A 22,452-nucleotide genomic window follows, 5' to 3' on the forward strand; every position below is an offset into this window, starting at 1 on the left:
CCGCGGATCCATTTCCCAAAAAACAAATGGAACTCATTTGGGTCTGAGAGTTAGAATAGTAGAATACACAGGGTGCAATTTTGAAATGTGGTTGTACATCAGCAGTTTTTCTCTTGTCAGTCACTGATGTAACAGTATAACTTTAGACCGTCCCCTCGCCCATACCCGGGCGCGAACCAGGGACCCTCTGCACACATCAACAACAGTCACCCACAAAGCATCGTTACCCATCGCTCCACAAAAGCCGCGGCCCTTGCAGAGCAAGGGGAACTACTACTTCAAGGTCTCAGAGCAAGTGACGTCACCGATTGAAACGCTATTTAGCTCGCACCACCGCTAACTAAGCTAGCCGTTTCACATCCGTTACACTGACAATCACTCAATTAGCCCATATCAGCTATCTAAAGTTGTAGTAGTCATGGTTGAATTACTGACGTGGGACCCCGATTGATTTTGTTAGTCACTCTCACTCAAATATCATATTAAAAACTACAAACGTTTCTCTCCACCCTATGACAAAATGTGTATAATTGCAGCAAACTTGCTTTAAAACTGTAACATTTTCTCTACGCCCCATGGCAAAATGTGTATAAAGCAATAAAATGTATTCAGAAAATTTAAATTCTGCAATTATACACATTTTGCCATGGGGCGTAGAGAAAATGTTGCAGCTTTAAAGCAAGTTTGCTGCAATTATACACATTTTTCCATGGGAAGGAGAGAAGATTTAGCAAAAATGTTTCTTTGGTCCCCAAAAGGCTAATGCCTACTCTGACTGCTTGTGTGGGCATGAATGTTGGTACGCAGACCCGCGAGCCACTAAGGCCCCTTGTGATTTTTTGTGGCCTCCGTCAAAGTCGACCATCCCTGGTCTAACCCCTTTTGTTTTTATGTCTGCAAACTCTTCTCCCTCTCCTTATCTCGCTCTCCCCCTCTCTCTACACCCCCCACTCTCTCTATATCCCCTCTCTCTACACCCCCCACTCTCTCTCTTCCCCTCTCTCTACACCCCCCACTCTCTCTCTTCCCTCTCTCTACACCCCCACTCTCTCTATATCCCTCTCTCTACACCCCCACTCTCTCTCTTCCCTCTCTCTACACCCCCACTCTCTCTCTTCCCCTCTTTCTACACCCCCACTCTCTCTCTTCCCTCTCTCTACACCCCCACTCTCTCTATATCCCCTCTCTCTACACACCCCACTCTCTCTATATACCCTCTACACCCCCAGTCTCACTATATCCCCTTTCTCTACACCCCCACTCTCTCTATATCCCCTCTACACCCCCAGTCTCACTATATCCCCTTTCTCTACACCCCCACTCTCTCTATATCCCCTATACACCCCCAGTCTCTCTATATCCCCTCTCTCTACACCCCCCAGTCTCTCTATATCCTCTCTCTCTACACCCCACTCTCTCTATATCCCCTCTCTCTACACCCCCACTCTATACCTCATCCCCCTATATCTACACCCTCCACTCTGTACCTCATCCCTCTCTCTCTACACCCCCCACTCTACATCTCATTTCCCTCTCCCACTCCCTTCTTCTCTCTATCTTCCGTGATCCATGGCTCGCCCCCTTGCAAACTTAATTAGACTGGACCCACCAGCAGGGAACCCCTAAATCCTCAGAAAACAATTACCCTCTTATTGGAACCAGAGGAACCCCCACACACCACATCACACAAACAGGTTTGATGTGGAGAACATCCCTTCTGTGGTAGATCGACTACAACCACAACCAAACACCCCCAAATATGGAAGCAGTTTAAAGCATACCGCCAAGCGTTAGATCTACAAATCTATTTCAAGTCAGAGCTCAGCTTTAATAACGGTCATAATCATCGGGTTAGTAAATCTGACAACTCAATTGGTGATATGTGATTCATCTTCTATCCTCTCTAAGACTATAGTTTCAATTTAGATTTTCAAGTGAACTGTCCCTTTAATGGGTGATATGGCTACCAAACAAAATAATGCAGATTTGAAAGAAAATAGCAGAGCTCAAGGACAGATAGAGATTGTGAGGCCACATTCTGAACAAGGGGTGCTGAAAACACACTGATCTACACACTAGTGGTGCATGATTCAGTTGTTTGTTCACCCGCACAAAATATGCTAATAACCATCCACAACCGGTCATAACCTATCCACAACCGGTCATAACCCATCCACAAACGGTCATAACCCATCCACAAAGGTCATAACCTATCCACAACCGGTCATAACCCATCCACAACCGGTCATAACCCATCCACAACCGGTCATAACCCATCCACAACCGGTCATAAACCATCCACAACCGGTCATAACCCATCCACAACCGGTCATAACCCATCCAGAACCGGTCATAACCCATCCACAACCGGTCATAAACCATCCACAACCTGTCATATCCCATCTACAACCGGTCTTCGATATTAATTACTAGTCTGCAGCTAGGAATTCGGTATCATTGAACGCGAAGACCGACAACCGCTGAAACATCTATCCATAACGACATGAATGAATGTCACTCTGAACTATCCATTCTAACCACTACAGAGAGGGCGGAGAAACTCTCCAACAGAAACAAACTTTTCAACAGAGACCCCGACGACACACTGAGCGTAAATATATATATTGATTGCAATTGTTCCTGAATGAGTGAGCGTTCATGTGCAAAGGATTAGCATTTCAATTGTTATAATTATCACTCTGTAGTGACTTCTCAGCTGACCCCCACTTCCCTTTTGTCTAACAAGCTGCCATGCCGGTTTGCCCACGAGGGCACATTCCCCTATCATTTCTTGTTACCATATTTACTTTGTTTGTTTGTGTGTGCACTTCTGTGATTGTTTAGTTAGTTCATAAATACATGATTTAAGACAATTGATGTATGGATGACTCATAGTGAAGACTGGGTTCGTGCAGATAAACAACAATTTACGACGTTTGGAATGAGACTAACGTGAGGTAAAGAAGAATTCATTAATCAGAAGACTATTGATCAGATATGAAAATATCTGAAATGTTATATTAGGAAAATTATAACTTTGTAATCTGAATATTTTCCTTGTTGCCCCGACTTCCTAGTTAATTACAGTTACATGATTAATCAGTTTAATCGCGTAATAATAATTACAGAGAATCTTTGATAAAAACTAAAAGTCTTCATTTAATGATAGCAAAGACACGACATAACCCATCCACAACCGGTCATAACCCATCCACAACCGGTCATAACCCATCCACAACAACCCATCCACAACCGGTCATAACCCATCCACAACCGGTCATAACCCATCCACAACTGGTCATAACCCATCCACAACCGGTCATAACCCATCCACAACCGGTCATAACCCATCCACAACCGGTCAGAACCCATCCACAACCGGTCATAACCCATCCACAACCGGTCATAACCCATCCACAACCGGTCAGAACCCATCCACAACCGGTCATAACCCATCCACAACCGGTCATAACCCTTCCACAACCGGTCATAACCCATCCACAGGGTAGGGGCGGCAGGGTAGCCTAGTGGTTAGAGCGTTGGACTAGTAACCGAAAGGTTGCAAGTTCGAATCCCCGAGCTGACAAGGTACAAATCTGTCATTCTGCCCCTGAACAGGTAGTTAACCCACTGTTCCTAGGCCGTCATTGAAAATAAGAATTTGTTCTTAACTGATTTGCCTAGTAAAATAAATAAAAATAAAAAACAACCGGTCATAACCCTTCCACAACCGCCTGACTCGACTATATGTGATAAAGGATAAAGTGAAAATCTGAGTCCTGCACCCAACCCTAACCCCCTAATTTAGAAAATGCAGTCAGAAACTGTGGAAAGTTTTTTCGTTGTTGCCTTATTTAGGTATGTTTCTGCTTATAATTTCCGACGTTTTGGTAGGCTAATTGTTAGTCCAGGGTTTGATGATGAGTTGTTTATTTGAATCAGATGTGTAGTGCTAGGGCAAAAACCAAAACATGCACCCAAGGGGGGGACCCAGGACCGAGTTTGGGAAACCCTGTGTTAGTCAACTTGTCTATAGTTAGAAACATGCAGCTTCTCTTTTGTCATTATATGTTACCCTAGAAGACTAAATAAACCCTTGCTCACCAGCATAATGTCATGTAGCTGAAATACGATCAGCTTTTATGATGCTGATAAAGACAGCAACTCTACAGATGGTATCTAACTGCGCATTCACATTCAAGATGCTGAAAGAAAGAAATTATATTTCTCCACTCCTGTTCCTGAGTCGAAATGTTGCCTACATTTGGTGACTCATTTTACTGCAAGAAATGCTTAGTTCTGTAGGAGTTAATGTTAAATGTCAAATTTGATGGAGGGCCTAGCATCTGTGGGTTTTCCCTTTCAATTAAGACCTAGATAACCAGGTGAGGGAAGTGCTTTACTAATTAGTGACCTTAATTCATCAGTTAAGAACAAGGGTGGAGCGAAAACCAGCAGACACTCTGCCTTTCGTGGAATGAGTTTGACACGTGTTACAGACCTACAGTCAGTCTCCAGATTTCAGTTTCCATTTAACCCAGGGGTTTAAAACTCATTCCATAGACAGCCAGGCGAGGGGAATTCCTTACTAATTAATGACCATATTTTGTCAATTAAGTACATGTGAGGAGAGAAAACCCGCAGACACTCGGTCCTCCGTGGAATGAGTTGGACACGTGAGTTAACCTATCTGAACAGTACGCTACAGCAGTGGTTCCCAAATGGTGGGGTGCGTGAGGGGTCGGCAGGGGTGGGGTGGGTGGGGGGGTGAGGGGGTCGGACTGGGTTTTTAAGGAACTCAGTCTGGCTTTCAACGGACTCTTGAAAGTTGTAATAGTAGAATGCACGAGGTGCAATTTGGAAATTGGGTCGTGCATCATCAGTTTTCCTCTTGTCATGTCATTGCATACATTAGAGAGCTATTTATAATGTCCAGATCAAGTAGCCCATGTCAGCTAACATTTTTTTATTTAGTTTTTTAGCCCATAGATATAGTTGTAATTTTTTTGTCACTCAAATATCACATGAATACACATTAGACATAGCAAAATGTATAGAATTGCAAGAAAATATGCTTTAAAACTGCTAAATGTTCTTTGCGCCCCATGACAAAATGTGTAGAATTGCAGGAAATAAGCTTTTACAAAGAATGCTAAATTCTCTCCACCAACAAGAGGGGTGTGAACAGATTGTGACATGAACAGTGCTTGTGCCCATAGAAATCTTCTAAGAAGAATGGCGCCGGAGGAGAAGGCTGATGTTTTACAGACTCCTAACCAATTGTGCTATTGTGTGTTTTTTCACCTTATTTGTAAACTTCTTTTGTACATAATGTTTCTCCTACCGTCTCTTATGATCAAACAGAGCTTTTGGATATCAGGACAGCGACTACTCACCTCGTACTGGACACAGATTTGTTCTTTAACGAGTCAGACGCGAAGGATTTACTTCAGACACCCGACAAGGCCCAAATCTTGGCATTCGCATGAAGAAGAGACAGAGATATTGGGGACGTTCTTCGGGGTGCCTTGTAAGGATCCGACGGCAGGTGGGCAATCTGCCTTTACCATCAGTCCTATTAGCCAACGTACAATCATTGGATAACAAAATAGACTAGCTACGATCACAAATATCCTACCAACGGGACATTAAAAACGGTAATATCTTATGTTTCACTGAGTCGTGGCTGAACGACGACACGGATAACATACAAAAATAAAATTAAACCATCTTGTGTTCAGCTAAATAACAACACAATGTCAAATACAGGAAGCCTAGTCGAATAATTAACATTCAATCACATTAACCGTTATTCTCTAGCAGGAATTTCATTAATCGTCCGTATGTAGCCAAACATAGCTGCTGCTCATTCCGGTTTGCTCTAAAATGGCTAAATGGTCAAAAAGAAAGTAAGGCCCGCGTCCATAGAGACACACACCAGCTCTACTGGTAGTACTGTTACTACCAGCAGTACTACACCTGCACCTGTTGACGACACAAGTTGGTCTGCTTCCATGAGCACATCCAACGCTAGCATCAGTAATTATACATTTGTTGTTAGCCCAGCTAGCATGGACACTGACGGTTGTGAATCTGATGAGAACTAGATTGATTTGGGGTTCACTTATATTGGGAGTAGTGCCTTTCCTCAGCCACAGTGTGTTATATGTGCAAAAGTAATATCTCACAATTCAATGAAACTTTCACTCTTGCGCAGACATTTAGAAACAAAACAAGCCTATTTGAACATGCCTATTATTCTTTTGCGAGAATTAAGACAACTTTCAAGTAGTAAGATGTATAAAAGCAACAGATACCATTAATAAGAAGGGGCTAGAAGCGTCTTATATGGTGAGCTACCGAGTGGCTAGGACAGGCAAGCCCCATACTATTGTGGAGGACTTCATTCTTCCTGCTGCCGCGGATATGGCTGGGACAATGCTGGGGGGAAAAGCGCCCAAAAACTATACAGACAGTGCCTTCATCAAACAACACTGTTTCACAACGCATCAGTGACATGGCAGGAGATTTTGAAACAATTACTGCTTCGCATACAAGCCAGTGAATTCTATGCGTTACAGCTGGATGAGTCAACAGACGTGGCGGGCCTGGCACAGCTCCTGGTATATGTCCATTATGTTTATGGGTGGTCAATTAAGGAAGACATTCTCTTCTGCAAACCACTGGAAAACCAGGACAACAGGAGAGGACATTTTTAAAGTATTGAACACCTTTGTGACATCAAATGGACTTTGGTGGTCAAGATGTGTTGGTATCTTTAGTGATGGTGCAAAAGCCATGACATGCAAGCAGTTGCTCCTGATGCCACTTGGGTACACTGCAGCCTCCACTGAGAGGCTCTTTCTGCCAAGGGAATGCCTGACAGCTTGAAAAACATTTTGGGCACTACAGTGAACATGGTTAACTTTGTTAAAGCAAGGCCCCTGAACTCTCGTGTATTTTCTGCACTACGCAATGATAAAGGCAGCGACCATGTAACGCTTTAACAACAGACAGAAGTGTGCTGGTTATCAAGGGTCAAAGTATTGAATTGAGAGACGAGCTTAAAGTTTTCTTTACTGACCATGATTTTCACTTGTCTTACATGATGATGAGTTTCTCACAGGACTGGCCTATCTGAATGACCTGAATCTAGGATTACAGGGACTCTCCGCAACTATATTCAATATGCGGGACAAAATTGAGGCTATGATTAAGAAGTTGGAGATGCTGGCACTAAGACCGCACTCAATGAGCTGTAAATGCTCATCCAGAGGAGGTGCTCCTAGTGGCCGGTGAATTTAATGCAGGGAAACTGAAATCAGTCTTACCTCATTTCTATCAGAATGTCATCTATACAACTAGAGGTGAAAAAAACTCTAGATCACCTTTATTCCACTCACACAGATGCATACAAAGCTCTCACTCGCCCTCCATTTGGCAAATTTGTACTTCTGTACTCCCTGTTCCTCCCACGACTGCATGGATGCGCACGACTCCAACACCATTTTAAAGTTTTCTGAAGACACAACGGTGCTAGGCCTGATCACCAACAACAATGAGATAGCCTACAGGGAGGAGGTCAGAGACCTGGCATTGTGGTGCCAGGAAAACAACCTCTCCCTCAATGTCGGCAAGACAGAGGAACTGATCGAAAAAAACAAGTGTTGACTACAGGAAACGGAGGGCCGAGCACGCCTCCATTCACATTGACGTGGCTGTAGTGCAGCGGGCCGAAAGCTTCAAGTTCCTCTGTGTCGACATCACTAAGGATCTATCATGGTCCAAACTCACCAACATAGTTGTGAAGAGGCACGACAATGACTCTTCTCCCTCAGGAAGCTGAAAATATTTGGCATAGGCCCTCGGATTCTCAGAAGGTTCTACAGCTGCACCATTGAGAGCATCTTGACTAGCTGCATCACTGCTTGGTATGGAAACTGCTTGGCAGCCGACCGCAAGGTGCTAGAGAAGGTAATTCGGAGGGCTCAGTACATCACTGGGGGCGAGCTCCCTGCCATCCAGTACCTCTATACCAGGTTGTGTCAGAGGAAGACCATAAAAATTGCCAAAGACTTCAGCCATACAATTCATGGACTGTTCTCTCTGTTACCGCACGGCAAGCGGTACCGATGAACCAAGTTTGGAACTAACAGGACCCTGAACAGCTTCTACCCGCAAGCCATAAGACTGCTAAATAGTTAGTTAAATATTTAACCAAACAGCTACCCGGACTCTCTGTATAGACCACTTTTGCACTACATTTTTTTGACTTATCACATACTCTTCTGCTACTGTTTACTATCTGTCACTCTATCCAATTTTATTTGTCACACAGTCCGAATACAACAGGTGTAGACCTGAATGTGAGATGCTTATTTACAAGTCATTAACCAGCAATGCAGTTCAAGAAATAGAGTTAAGAAAATATTGACTAAATAAACTAAAGTTTAAAAAAATCTAATCAATAAAATCTAAAAGTAACACAAGAAAATGACATAACAATAACGAGGCTATATACAGGGGGTACCGGTACCGAGTCAATGTGCTGGGGTACAGGTTAGTCAAGGTCATTTGTACATGTAGGTAGCAGTTGACCTAAATTCCCTCGTACCCCTGCACATCGGCTCGGTACTGGTAACCTGTGTATACAGCCAAGTTATCCTTACTTATTGTGTATCTATTTTTACTTATATTATTATGTGTTTTACTTTTCTTCGTTTCTCAATTTTCTTTCTCTCTGCATCGTTGGGAAGGGCCCCGTAAGTAAGCATTTCACTACACCTTGTTGTTTAGGAAGCATGTGGCAAACAAATTGGATTTGAAACATGATGTCAGAGATGAGACTATCTGTTCACTGCCTCAGGGAAGAGTGGGTGGTGGTGACGGGGTGTGTCTGTCTGGTTGCTCTATACAGCTTAGAAAATGGGACTACCATAGCAAAATACAAGAAAGAATGACTCTCCAGGTGAGAAGACAAAACATCTGAGAAACAGGCGGCTTAAACATAGTCAGGAATCCTCAAAGAGCCTGAGCTTCTCACCATCTCACAAATATAGTGTGACTTACAACGCTAATGGAGGACCCCTTTGGGTACGGGTGACTCAAGGATTACACACAGACACACACGCAGGTCTTTGTAACACCCCTGTGTGAGATTACTGTACCAGCATAGACTTTATATTGCTCTCACTGAAGATCAACCGAAAGATAGAAATCCCTGTATTTGCCCGGAGGTCTTAAGTGAGAAAAACTAAGGGGTGTGTCTTTGATTTGAAAAGAACAAAGACGGGGCCCCTAGTCAGAACGAGACAATGACCTGAACAATACCTGGAAGGAACTCCACACATATATTTACTGTGTATGTTGGAATATAGAATGTGAACATATTAGTCTGTTCGACCATACAGAGCACTGTGCTCACTACTGTTTCACATACAGTATATCCCAATGTGAATCTTTACGGCTGAGTGAAAACACCCATTGTTAGTAATTTAAGTCAGCTATGAATTGTCAGAACAGAATGAAGCCCCACAGAGAGATAGGAATGCCACTAAAGGTATTTTCTCTTTGTTAGTTTTGACCATTATTTGTTTTAAGTTTTCTTCAATGTTATTGTTGTTTGTTGACTATAAAATAGTATAAGTTCTCTTTAGTGGTGAAAGGGTATTCTGATGTCTATGGGACAACCTATTAAAATAAAGGTTTCATTGAAAAATAAAAACGGTTCTTACCAGGGTTGTTGAGCAGGGTGTTAAGGTCCTCCTCCAGTAGCAGGTTGACAGGGGAGTCTCGGCCCGTGTCCCAGTCCATGTCTCCGGCTTCACTCTCGCCATGGCCACTGTCCTTGGTGCTCTGACAATCAGTGTCCTGAACGCCGGTCCTTCAGGGAAGCAGACAGGGGAGTGTCAGGGACAGTGAGGGAGGACATTTTAGAACCAACGTCAGCCATCTTATGGAACCATCATTATGACTGTCCTGTTCAATTTTCCCAAATTTGGATGGGAGAAAGTTGATTCCATTCTGGAAATATGCTGATTTGAGCTCAATATAATAGTTTAAAGGACCAGTGCAGTCAAAACCTTCATTTTCCTGTGTTTTTTATATATTGCCACATCAAGAGGTTGGAACAATACTCTGAAAATTATGATAATGCCCTTTTAATGTAAGAGCTGTTAATAAAGACTGCCCACATTTTCTGCCTGTTTTGGTGGGATGGAGTTTGGGCCTGTCTTGTGACATTACCAGGGGGTAAATTAGTTAATAGACCAATAAGAAAGGTAGTTCCAAACCTCTCTCCTCCCAGACAGTCCTAGCAAAAATATTGCTTGAGAAATTGCACTTTGCTAAGAAGCAATTTACAATTTAACAAGGTTGCAGCACTCCACCAATCAGGTGGCCAGATTGAAGCCACTCCTAAGTAAAAGGCACATGACAGCCCGCTTGGAGTTTTCCAAAAGGCTCCTAAAGACTCTCAGACCATGAGAAACAAGATTCTCTGGTCTGTTGAAACCAAGATTGAACTCTGGCTTGAATGCCAAGTGTCACATCTAGAGGAAACCTGGAAACATCCCTACGGTGAAGCATCGTGATGGCAGCATCATGCTGTGGGGATGTTTTTCAGCGGCAAGGACTGGGAGACTAGTCAGGATCGAGGGAATAATGAACGAAGCATAGTACAGACAGATCCTTGATGAAAACCTGCTCCAGAGTGCTCAGGACCTCAGACTGGGGCGACTCTAAGCACACAGCCAAGACAATACAAGAGTGGCCTTGGGACAAGTCTCTGAATGTCCTTGAGTAGCCCAGCCAGAGCCCGGACTTGAACCCGATCGAACATCTCTGGAGAGACCTGAAAATATCTGTGCAATGACGCTCCCCATCCAACCTGACAGAGATTGAGAGGATCTGCAGAGAAGAATTACAAGAAATTACCCAAATACAGGTGTTCCAAGCTTGTAGCATCATATCCAAAAATACTTAAGGCTGTAATCACTGCCAAAGGTGCTTCAACAAAGTATTGAGTAAAGGGTCTGAATACTTTTGTAAATGTGATATTTCCGTTTTTTTTATCTTTAACAAATTTGCGGACATTTAAAAAAAATGTTTTTGGTTTGTCATTATGGGGCATTGTGTGTAGATTGATGAGGGCAAAAAACGATTTTAGAATTAGGCTGTAATGTAACAAAATGTGGAAATACCGGAATACCCTCCAAATGCACTGTACTTCTAGGTGTTTAAGTGTTTAATGATAAAATACCAGAGACTTGAGGTATAGACTGATAACAGAACATGCTCCCTGTCAGAGACGTTATCTGAGCCAGTCAGAGCCAGACAGACCTGGACCCAAGGGAGATAGCTAGGCCAATCAGGCCAGAGACAGGAAGTCTCACCCAATCAGGTAGACTAATGTCACCTCTCAGTGGGGGGGGGGTCAACATGTTTTTATGTGTCATGATGACACATAAAAACAGATACCCGAGTAGAGGAGAAAAGTCTGCATTGTGCCTGTGTCTTGTTTGAAGATGATCTCAATGAAAGAAAACACTATGACAGACTCTTCATTCCTCGTGTTAGCTAAGAAGCCGAACCAGATATAAACCTCTCACTATAGATGATAATAACATTGTGGTCATTGGATGTGCTGGTTCCTGCCCTAGAGGCATGAGTCAGGGCAGTGAGTCATGCTCTAACATGCCCCCTGACACATTGACTGACTGGCAGATCACCTAGGTTATGAGACACTCTTCCTGTTACTGGCAGACTGAGGGCAGAGGTGGTCTTCCAGTTTATCAGACACAAACCTGAGCTCTATTGCCTAGTTATACTCATAGGAGCATTTGAAATTATAATTATTTATAAGGTGCCTTCGAGCAGAGAAAAACATCTTAATGGGATGACTTGTACATATAAAGGATACCTATAAATAAAAAACATGATGTTGTAAATATATACGCTTTTGAGATAAGTCAACATTTTGTGAAAAAATACATAATGAAAATCTCACAGCCAAATGGCTCTGAAACAAAGGAGGGATAATTAAAAGATAAAGGGAAGAAAATAAAAAAAGAAATGTGCTCACCTGCCAGCGCGATGGGAGTACTTGTTGCCTCGGAAGTTGGGTCTCGGCTGCAGCTGGCCCTGGTGGAGCAGGGAGAGGAGCTGGGAGATCTGCTGTAAATTGGCAGGAGGAGAGAGGGGTTAGGAGACAGTAACCTTGTTTTAAATTTGAAGGAGGAGAGAGGAGTTAGGAGACAGTAACCATGTTTCCAGCCAACCTTTTTAAGTTAAGTCATGCCTTGTAAAAAAAAAATAACACGACAGGTGTGATGGAAAGACTAAGTGTCGGTACAATTTCATAAATGTCGATAGACATTTTGTTTGTTGGACATGGTGCGATACTTTTGTGTCTGTAAAACGAAATATGCAACAATTACAATGGAAAAGCTTTGGAATCGGTGCTTGGTTGCTAATTTAGTAATAAAATGATCTCGCTCTTATCCATAATCGCATCATGTACCGTTTGCACTGTAGCCTATCTGCAAGCTGTTGGTGCCAAGACCAGAGTGGGCACATTTGCTCTTTATCAAATACTTTTTGTGCCAAAATCATCGACAAAGATAACAATTGATTGGAAACACATAGAACCTTTTATTCAGTACATGGAAACTTAAGCCCAAAGGTGTTTTTTATGTGCCCTTCATCATCACGCACAGCATTTTATTCACAAAAAGTCAGTTTGATGGAAGCGCACCTCTAGTGAGGAAATTCTCAGATTTGAGAATATCCGCATGAAAATATGTCACTATGGATGGAAACCAGCTACTGATATTATAACACAGAAGTCAGAATAACAAACTAGTGCTTGGGGAATGTAGTGTATTGAGGCTGTTTGGACAGTTTTATACCAACTGTATGGGATATCGTTTAACTCCCTGACAAAGGCAATGCCGACAAACGTCAGAGTTTTTAAATCTACTAAATTGAACAGCATGTAAATACCATGAAGTACTGTGGTTCTCATTGTTTATCTATGTTCATGGTATATGTTGGTTTAACTGTTGCAACATGTGAAAGAAAGGTGACTTTCTGTGGGAGAGGGAATGGGTGTCATTCAATTAGACAATTGGAGCGGTTTGTGCTGGCATCTTTTTTATAGGACCGGATGTGCTGCTAACTGTGGCCCCAAGCTCAGAGAGGAAACAGGCTTTGTGATGTGAAGAGAGGGAAGTGTGTGTGTGTGTGTGTGTGTGTGTGTGTGTGTGTGTGTGTGTGTGTGTGTGTGTGTGTGTGTGTGTGTGTGTGTGTGTGTGTGTGTGTGTGTGTGTGTGTGTGTGTGTGTAGGCACATGTATGTGTTGCACACAGAGGGTCGAGGGTGGACAGGAAAGTGCTTTTACATAAAGGACTATTCTTCTCTGACCCGTTTCCTTCCAGGATGAACCTCCGAAATATGAACGTGTGGAGGTGGAGGACGGGGGGACTCTAAAGCCAAAGTGCCAAGTGGGGCGGGCGGGCGAGCGGGCGGGGTTACAGGAAAGGTGGGTCAAGAATCAGGCCTCTTCCTGCTGTTAAAATGGAATTCACATGAGGCCTTCAGACCTTGCCAGACTCTATGTTCTAAGCCCATTGGGTGTTTGGCATTGTCGACTGCATGAATTCTCCCTCAATGAGGATGCATCGTTTGACTAGCACACCACTTCTGGAGTAGTTGGAAACCAGACCTTTACAGTTGCTGTTTTTCTTTGCTTAAAGTGAGCTCAGAAATAGCAATTTGGGCCATTTGTAACTGACGACTCGAGGTCCTTACATGTCAAGGCAGTATTACCTTACACTACAGACATATCAGAGCTTACTTTGGCTGGGCTTCCCCCTTAGAGAATAAGAGTGGTCCACTGATTCTTCCTGGCATTTTTCCTCCCCTGTATGAATCTGTTATGTGATATTGAGTAAAAGGAGAGATTCCTCGGGGGCACAGAAGTAGACAGGATTACAGTGGCTGACACATGAGCACCTGAATAAACTCAATGCTTTGGCTCCAGCATCATCTGTCAGCTGTCCCCTCAGGCTTCCTATATGTAAGCTAAACACCAGGCCAAAATAGCAGAGAGGAACAGAGGGAGAAAAATATTTGCTCTCAGGACATTACATTCATATTCCTGTAGGTTACACTTAATTACTTACAGTAATTCTTTAAGTGAAAAAAAGAAGGCCTATTTACAAAACAAAAGTATGTTATTAGTTAGATGTATATACGGTATCATCTAACATGAGAATGATGGAAATCAAGGTAATGCATTGCATGATATATACCAAATGTGCATTCATGTTTGTAGTATTTATAACTAAAATGTTTATTACCTGTACTTCTGGAGAGGCAGCAGACAGCTCGATGGAGTTGTCTCCGAAGGCAGCCATGGAGAGACGGACTAAGTTCCTCAGCATCCGTCTGTGGTCTTCAGCATCATGTCCACCTCTGGTGTCTGTGTTCTTGGACCTTCTAAGTGTTGCTACCTGGGACACTGGGGAGGATGGTTCTGGCTCTTCAACGTCAGGCCTAGCCTGGATCTCAGAGTTCCCATGTCGCTTCAGGGTGCTGGTCTGAGAGAGTGAAGAGGACAACGAAGGGTTTCTTGCCTTGCGCAGGGTTCGGTAAGGAGTGGTGGGGGTTCGAGGTAGAGTGCCGTCCAGCTCGATGCTCCCAGGTTTCCTGAGTGTTCTGGTATGGGAGACTGGCAGCGTTGCGCCCCCATCAGGGTAGGCCTGGGAGTGGACTGTTGGGTGCATGGAGGTGGCTATGCTGTATTGCCTTTCGGTGTGCTGCTCTTCAACCACCAGGGGCATAGGGGAGAGGGGCTGGGCTTCATCCTCATCTTCCGGAGGGTCCTCCCTTCGTCCCCTCAGGACTGGCACCAGCTGGATGTCCGTCTTCCTGATGTTCTTCTGTGGACGGCGAGGGTGACGCGTGTAGGTGGACTCAGCCATCCTGCAGTTGTAGGCATGGTTGTCTCGTTTCGTGGGTCGACAGAAGGTGGTGACCAGGGCAACAGCCAGGAGAAGCAGGAGGCAGCTGGCCCCAAGGCATATGGCCATCATCATGGTGAAACTCAGATGGCCACGGTTACCAGGGGCTGAGTTCTTCAGATGGTCCCGCAAGTTGACGAAAGTCACCTCCAAGGTGACCTTTGTCACTAGCCTTGGAGAGCCCTTGTCCGATACAGCGATATCCACTTTGAAAGTCTTCCCAATGAGCTCTGTCGCATTGGTCGTGTTAACATACAGTTGTCCGGTAGTGTCGTCGAGTCTGAACAGTCCTGTGGGGTTTCCATCTGTGATCATGTAGCTGAGTCTTCCATTGAGGCCAGAGTCTAGATCGTTGGCCTTGATGGTAGTGGCCAGGAATCCTGAAAGTCCATTTTGTGCAGAGCGATCGATCGGAGGATAGGTGGAGCCTTCTTCAGCACCAACCCCTAGCTCTGTCACCATCTCCCCCTTCTCTGCGTTGACAGGGACGCTCACAAAGGCTATGCCTTTCTTTGGCATTGGCTCCTTGATGACGGGGTAGTTGTCATTGACATCCTGGATCTCGATCAGTACCGTGGCAGTGCTGGTGAGGGGTGGATTCCCATGATCTATGGCCTCCACGATGAAGGAGTAGGTGGGAGACTCCTCATAGTCCAATGACTGCTGGGCGCTGACTACTCCACTGATGGGGTGGATGGCAAAAGACGCCGTGGGAGTTCCCAGTTCATTGGACTCTCGGATGGAGTAGGACACCCTGCCGCTGAGCTCAATGTCCACATCATTAGCTTCTACCTTGAGGACCTGTAGGCCTACGGCATTATTCTCCTTGAAGGAAGCCCTGTAGTGGGACTTGGAGAACACAGGGGCATTGTCATTCTCATCCAACACATGGACAACTAGGTATCTAACACATGACAGTGGAGGGTCACCGTAATCCTGGGCAAGTAACGTGAGGTTATACTCCATGACCTTTTCGCGATCCAGGGTGCCATTGGTTACGATCATGTAGTTGTCGCCATGGATTTTCTTGAGGCGGAAGTGGCCTGATCCGTGCCAGATGTGGGCATGCACATTCCCATTGTTCCCGGAATCTGCATCAGAGACCATCACCAGTGCAAGGAACGTGTCCTCCGGTGCACCCTCTAAAACAGTTGCCACTGGGGAATCAGGAGGTGTCCAAGTCACGTGGATCCTTGGTGCATTATCATTGACGTCCCTCAGCTTGACGTGTAGTTTACAGTGAGAGGGGATGGCGTTGGGCCCAAGATCGCGAGCCTGGATGTCCACCTCATAAGAGTGTTTGTCCTCATAGTCCAGTTCGCCTTTTAAGGTCACTGCCCCACTCTGGGGGTGGACACTGAAAAGCTTCTGCACCTCAGGTGGAGCATGTTTGCTTAGAGAGTACTCAACCTCCCCATTGGCCCCTTGATCAGGGTCCGTGGCCTTGAGGTTGATGACGATAGTCCCACGGGCTGTGTCCTCAGTTAGTTCCACGGTGGGGGTGCCATCCTCAAACATGGGGCTGTTATCGTTAGAGTCCAAGACTTTGACTCTGACCAGAGTACTGCCCGACCTGGGAGGGTTCCCCTTGTCCCAGGCCACCAGAGTCAGCTCGAAGGAGGACTGCACCTCCCTGTCCAGCTCCTTTATCACCACCAGCTCTGCTTGCTTTGGCCCATCCGCAGTGCTCCTTACATCCATGGCAAAGTGCTGGTTAACGGACAGTGAGTAGGTCTGCAGTCCATTGGGGCCGGCATCCGGGTCCACGGCTCGGTCCAGGGGAATCCGCATCCTCAACGTGGCCGTCTCAGAGATCTCCAATTCCTGCTTGCCACTGGGGAAGGTGGGGCTGTGGTCATTCAGGTCCATCACCTCCACCCGCACCCTCAGAAAGTGGATAGCACCACCTTTCCTGTAGAGGACACTGAAGGCCAACTCACACAGGTCCGAGCCTCGACACAGCTCCTCCCGGTCCAGCTGTCCCAGAGTGGAGAGAGTTCCGTCGCTCGCTCCGATGGAGAAAGGCAGGGCTTGACCATGCTCCACGACCTGGAAATCCTCCAATGCCTCTGTCTCGCCTCTCTGACGCAGGTCATCGACCAGATGGCCGACCCTGGTGCCCACAGGCTGCTCCTCCCAGACTCTGTACATAACAGTTAATGGGGCCGGGTCTGAACACTGGGCCCCAGAAGCAAGACACAGAACCAGCAGTAGAGCCAGCAGCATGACTGTGTGAGATATTACTGTCCTGTCCAGCATTTAAAAGGGCATGTCTAACACCCACTATAAACTACTGAGATAAGGTGGTATAATTCTTTGCTCCTAAAATTATCTTCTTCAATTTAAATACTGATGACTGGTGAAAAAGAGTTAAACCTTTTGATAGAAAATATCTCCTTTGAAAATAGCCTGCTACAGTAAAATGTTGATAGTTCAATATCTGAGTTATAAATCAACAAAACATAGAATTATGTTTTTATCAGTAAAAACCATGAATCAAACTGCTCATCCACCCATATTCTTACATTTTTACAGAGCTCTGAATATCAGCACAAAATATACCAACAATTACAGCTAAATCTATCAATGAAACAATCGAATGTATTTCCTAACAAAACATAATTAAAATGAAATTAAAGATAACCCTACATCCTTTTTATACCAACAACCTTACAACCCTTAAGTTGAGTCAGAGAACCAAATTACAAACCCTATAACTATAACTCTTGCCTCCCTCTCTTACACATACATACACTCATAGCTTACTGCATTACTCACTCACACAGCTGCTGGCTCCCAGCCTCTCGGTTCATCAGCTTGTAGCTACAAAGTAAAGTTAGGAGAACACTGAGGAAGTTTGGATCTGTGATGATACAAGCAGGGGAGGACCCAGCCAATCAGAACAGGAGGCATGGAGCATATGCAAATCTGGACTCCACAACCTAAAACAGAAAGAAAAAAAATGGGCCCTCAGGAAATTAAGCAGGAGTTGAAACAACATTTGAGTGCTTTTAAAGAAATGTGATCCTCCCTCTCTGCCCCCAGACCACATTTTGCCTTTGTTAATTTTTTCCTGCAATATTCAAAAAACCATCAGAGCCTTGCATTGTGGATCTTTAACTCAGTAGTGGGCTTGAAGCTCTGCCCCTATGGGACTTTTAGCTGTAACCAGGCCTGCTCTCCACTCAGAGCTGCATGATCTACGGTCTGGGCTCGTGACAGAAATCCTAAACACTAGATAGCACTTGCTGATAAATGTGTGGGCAACTTCAAACGTGTCAGTAGAAAACGTCTTTTAGATTGTCAAATGCCCATTTTTGGATTACGTTAATGTCTTCTTTCATGTTTTGTTGTAATATGATGTGGTTTTTGTTGGGTTTCACAGCAGTAAGCTGCAATTGTTGAGCAGTTTAAAAAAAAAATATCACACATAGCTCAGTCAAGAACATAACATTTTTGCTGTTGTAAAAAGTAGAAGCTATCCATACTGAAGGTCTAGCAACAATGTAGTGTATAATGCAAAAACTGCAATATAGATGCTAACAAACAAGGCAAGCAATCCTGATAAACAACAGACATCTTGCCAATTATATGGATCTCCACAATAGGAAAATGACAAAGGAGTGTGAAATGGCCTAATCTTAGCTCTACGTGTATATATAAAAGTTGAATGTGCGACAGGAAATGATCTAATAGCCTACATAGACAAAGTTTGTTAAACTCTTTACGGTTAACACAACATGTAAAGCCTGACCAATCAACCTGATCAATCAATGTTTACTTTAATATAAATATCATGTTTGTATTATCACAATGCTTATCAATTATTTGATGAGCTGGACCAAAGGAACTGTAGGCCTATAACCTATACCAGAAACAATAGCATGGGAAGTTTCCCTTTCAGCTTGGACATCAACAAACCTATCACTGTGTGGGCCAATAAAAGCTTTTCACAGAGTGATAACACTGGGTGATAACTCTGGGAAAGATGGTGCTGAAGATACCAGTCCCTTTCCACTGTATGTTTTCAGAGACATAGTTAAGGGTCCCCAGACCTCGTAAAAAGCCAAAAAGGGGGGGCTGACTCCCCTCAGAGCGACCGTCTCTGTGCGGCCAGAGAGAGCAGAGGTCGGCCAATGCGATTAGGTTCTATCTCCTAAACAAACAGGGGATTCGTTTCACACATAAAGCTGTTCTCCTCCTATCCCCATTTGGAGAGCTGGTGGGAGTCCTTAACAGTTCTGTCTCTCTATCAAAGTATAAACACACATGCACGTTCACACACACGGGCAAACATACCACTACCCCCTCTCCTAATTAACATAACGTGTATGAAGGTGTGTTGTAACTTTCAACATTCTCAACCTCCACATCTGTGGGAGGGCATGTGGTTACTATGTAGTAATGATTAGTCCTATTATTTTCTACAAAACAAACTTTTTGAAATGGTTTATACAAAAAAAATACTGTTACCTGAAAAATTTCAGAATAATAATAAGACACCACTGGGGACAGATGTCATTTTAACATCTAGTTTTGGTTTACACTTGATTGAGTTATCAACTAATGTGAATTCAACGTGAAATCATAAAGTGTCACCTTGTCATTGGATTTCTGTCAACAGTTGGGTGAAAAAAAAGACTAAATTCCCTTAAGTTGATTACTTCTTTCAAATCCAATCAGTTTTGCACGTTATTCAACGTCATCATATATAGTTTTTTGTTGTTGTTGAAATTACGTGGAAACAACGTTGATTCAACCAGTTTTTGCCCCGTGGGAAGGCTCTGATTGGAACTGCTATCATACTGTCAGACATAAGAGTCTTGATATTTTGCAGGCTCCATGAGAAGTCGAGCAGTCAAGAAAACCTAGAAGTGGACATAAATCTGGACTCTTAGGACCAATTGAGAATTCATAGAGTGGAGGACATCAAGGAGAGAAAATGTAGCAAGGTAGTGGTGTGTGTGTGTGTGTGTGTCTACCATCCCTGTTTAGGGTTTGTTTGCATTCCAATAACATGCACCACTGAAGCATTTCGTTCCCTACAAACAATCCTGAGCCACTTGTCATCCTCACCACTGGAGTACATACAGATACACACACACACACACAAACACACACACACACACACACACACACACACACACACACACACACACACACACACACACACACACACACACACACACACACACACACACACACACCTTGCCGAGTGACCATTTGGGAAACACTGCTCTTAGGTTATAGTCTGATCCTAAACTTTAGTATACATTACAAGCACACCAGTGGAGGCTGCTGAGGGGAGGACAGCTCATAATAATGGCCGGAATGGAGAGAATACAATGGTATCAAACACATGAAAACCATGTTTGACCCCATTCCATTCACTCCATTCCGGCCATTATTATGAGCCTTCCTCCCCTCAGCAGCCTCCATTGCAGCACACATACACATTCCAGAGCAGCTACTGCTACACTGCTTTAGAATAATGCTCAATCCCCTTTTTGGCACTCAGATAATTCATCTGTCGCTAGTCAATACAGAAAAATACACAGCAGCTAAGGAGGAGGAGGAAAACATTCAGCCAAAAACACAGACAGCCTCAGGGAGTGTAACACAGTAGGGCCAGAAGGAGACGGTAACATTTGGCTCTGGCTTGAGTTGTGCTCTTCTGTTCCACAATGCAGATAAGCAGAGCATGTGAAAACAACAGATCAGAGAGCATCTGATGAACTATTATCTCCCCCCTTCTTTTCCTTCCTCATCCCCCTTAAGTTGGTCTGCCAATTTAAACTGGCATCTGACAAGACTTTTCATGTGGGGGAGACTTCCTGCTGGTAGTAGTCTTGGTTGCCACATTTGTTGTGAGTGTGTGTACATCCCGTCACGATGCACGTTTTCTTGTGTGTGTAGAGCATTTCCCCCTCACTTAAACATATACATCCATCCCTCTCGCTCCCACCGTTCACGTTGGAGACCCCCAACAGAGAGCCTCCTACACACCTTCCTTTTCATTCTCATTTTAGTGCGGATCGGTGTTGGGTATCTAATCTAAACATCATTGTGAAGTGAAAACAATAGCTGGTGATACTTGGAAAAACAGGAAAGTGAGTCGACAAAGCCAAATAGGGACACTGGGGTTCCAGGAAGAAACCAGCTATTTGAGTTGTTTTCCAGACAGATAAAGGATATGGACGCTGGTAAACAAGACAACAAGGCCAAGTGCAATTTCCCTGCCTCTGTCTAGTCAAGTTTAGTAGCTGCTGGAGTCTCTACGGGAGAGGCTCCATCTGATAATAGTGATTACACACACACATAAATGTGTGTGCATGCATAAGCACTCACACACTTTTCTAAAGACAGAATTACTGACTTACTGAACTGACACTCAAAGAAAATATTTTGAGTCGAGCAGAGATTTTTCACCTTACAATGTATGCCAAACAAAAAAACATTGATTTCAAAGTTTAACAGACCATAGAACTCTATGCACAATGACTACTTTGAATAATTTCCACTGAACATTTTACAAAGACACATTTTACAGAAAGAACTGTGCACATACTGTGTAAATTGTTCAAAGTAGTCATTGTGCACAGAGTTCTATGGTTTGTTAAACCAGTGTTTAGTTTGGCATACATTTTAAAGTGAAAAATCTGAGTCTCAGCGTAATTTCGTTACCACGGAATTGCCCTAAAGTAGAAAGTGCAAAGTGGAAAAATAGAGAGCTTCAAAGCTAGCAGACTGGCCAATGAAGAAAGAGAAAAGATAGCTGTAACGTGTGAGCTGAGAGTCGGGAAGCAGGTTCAGGGAGTGAATACATTTAATGAATAAACGAAACACGAACAACGCACAGACATGAAACAGAAACAATGACGCCTGGGGAAGGAACCAAAGGGAGTGACATATGTAGGGCAGGTAATCAAGGAGCTGATGGAGCCCAGGTGAGTGTCATTATGCACCGATGCGCGTAACGATGGTGACAGGTATGCACCATAACGAGCCGCCTGGTGACCTGGAGGCCAGAGGGGAAGCACACGTGACAGTACCCCCCTCCCCAATGCGTGGCTCCAGTTGCAGGACGCTGACCAAAATGACGATCCCGGGAAACAGGAGCGGACCGGTCACCTCTGCTAAGGCGCGGGAACCTGTCGATCCGGCTGAGGTGCGGGAGCATGGTGCAGGAGAGAGCATACGTGACAGTACCCCCTCCCCGGTGCGCGGCTCCAGCCGCCAACCACAGGAACGATCCCGGGTATCAGTAGAGGACCGGTCGCCACTGCTGAGGCGCAGAAACCTGATGAACCGGCTGAGGCGTGAGAGCCTGATGAGCCAGTTGAGACCTCCCCGGTTGCCTCGGTCGAGGCAGGGGAATCCGTCGATCCCGCTGAGGCAGGGGAACCCGTCGATCCCGCTGAGGCAGGGG

The 22,452-nt window shown here is 44.5% G+C and overlaps 1 protein-coding gene across 1 annotated transcript in view; it reads right to left on the reverse strand.

The window, feature by feature from the left end:
- Positions 1–17,847, reverse strand: part of LOC115130765 (protocadherin-12-like) — a 23,418-nt gene extending 5,571 nt beyond the window's left edge. Inside the window, exons 1-3 of the mRNA XM_029662200.2 lie at positions 14,361–17,847; positions 12,083–12,174; positions 9,735–9,883 (exon numbers count right to left, since the gene is read on the reverse strand). Coding sequence (XP_029518060.1) covers positions 9,735–9,883; positions 12,083–12,174; positions 14,361–17,282 — 3,163 coding nt within the window. The 5' untranslated portion in view covers positions 17,283–17,847. The remainder of the gene's footprint in view (positions 1–9,734; positions 9,884–12,082; positions 12,175–14,360) is intronic.
- Positions 17,848–22,452: the final 4,605 nt, after the last annotated feature.

Source organism: Oncorhynchus nerka, linkage group LG6 (assembly GCF_034236695.1).
Source record: "Oncorhynchus nerka isolate Pitt River linkage group LG6, Oner_Uvic_2.0, whole genome shotgun sequence".
NCBI lineage: Eukaryota > Metazoa > Chordata > Actinopteri > Salmoniformes > Salmonidae > Oncorhynchus > Oncorhynchus nerka.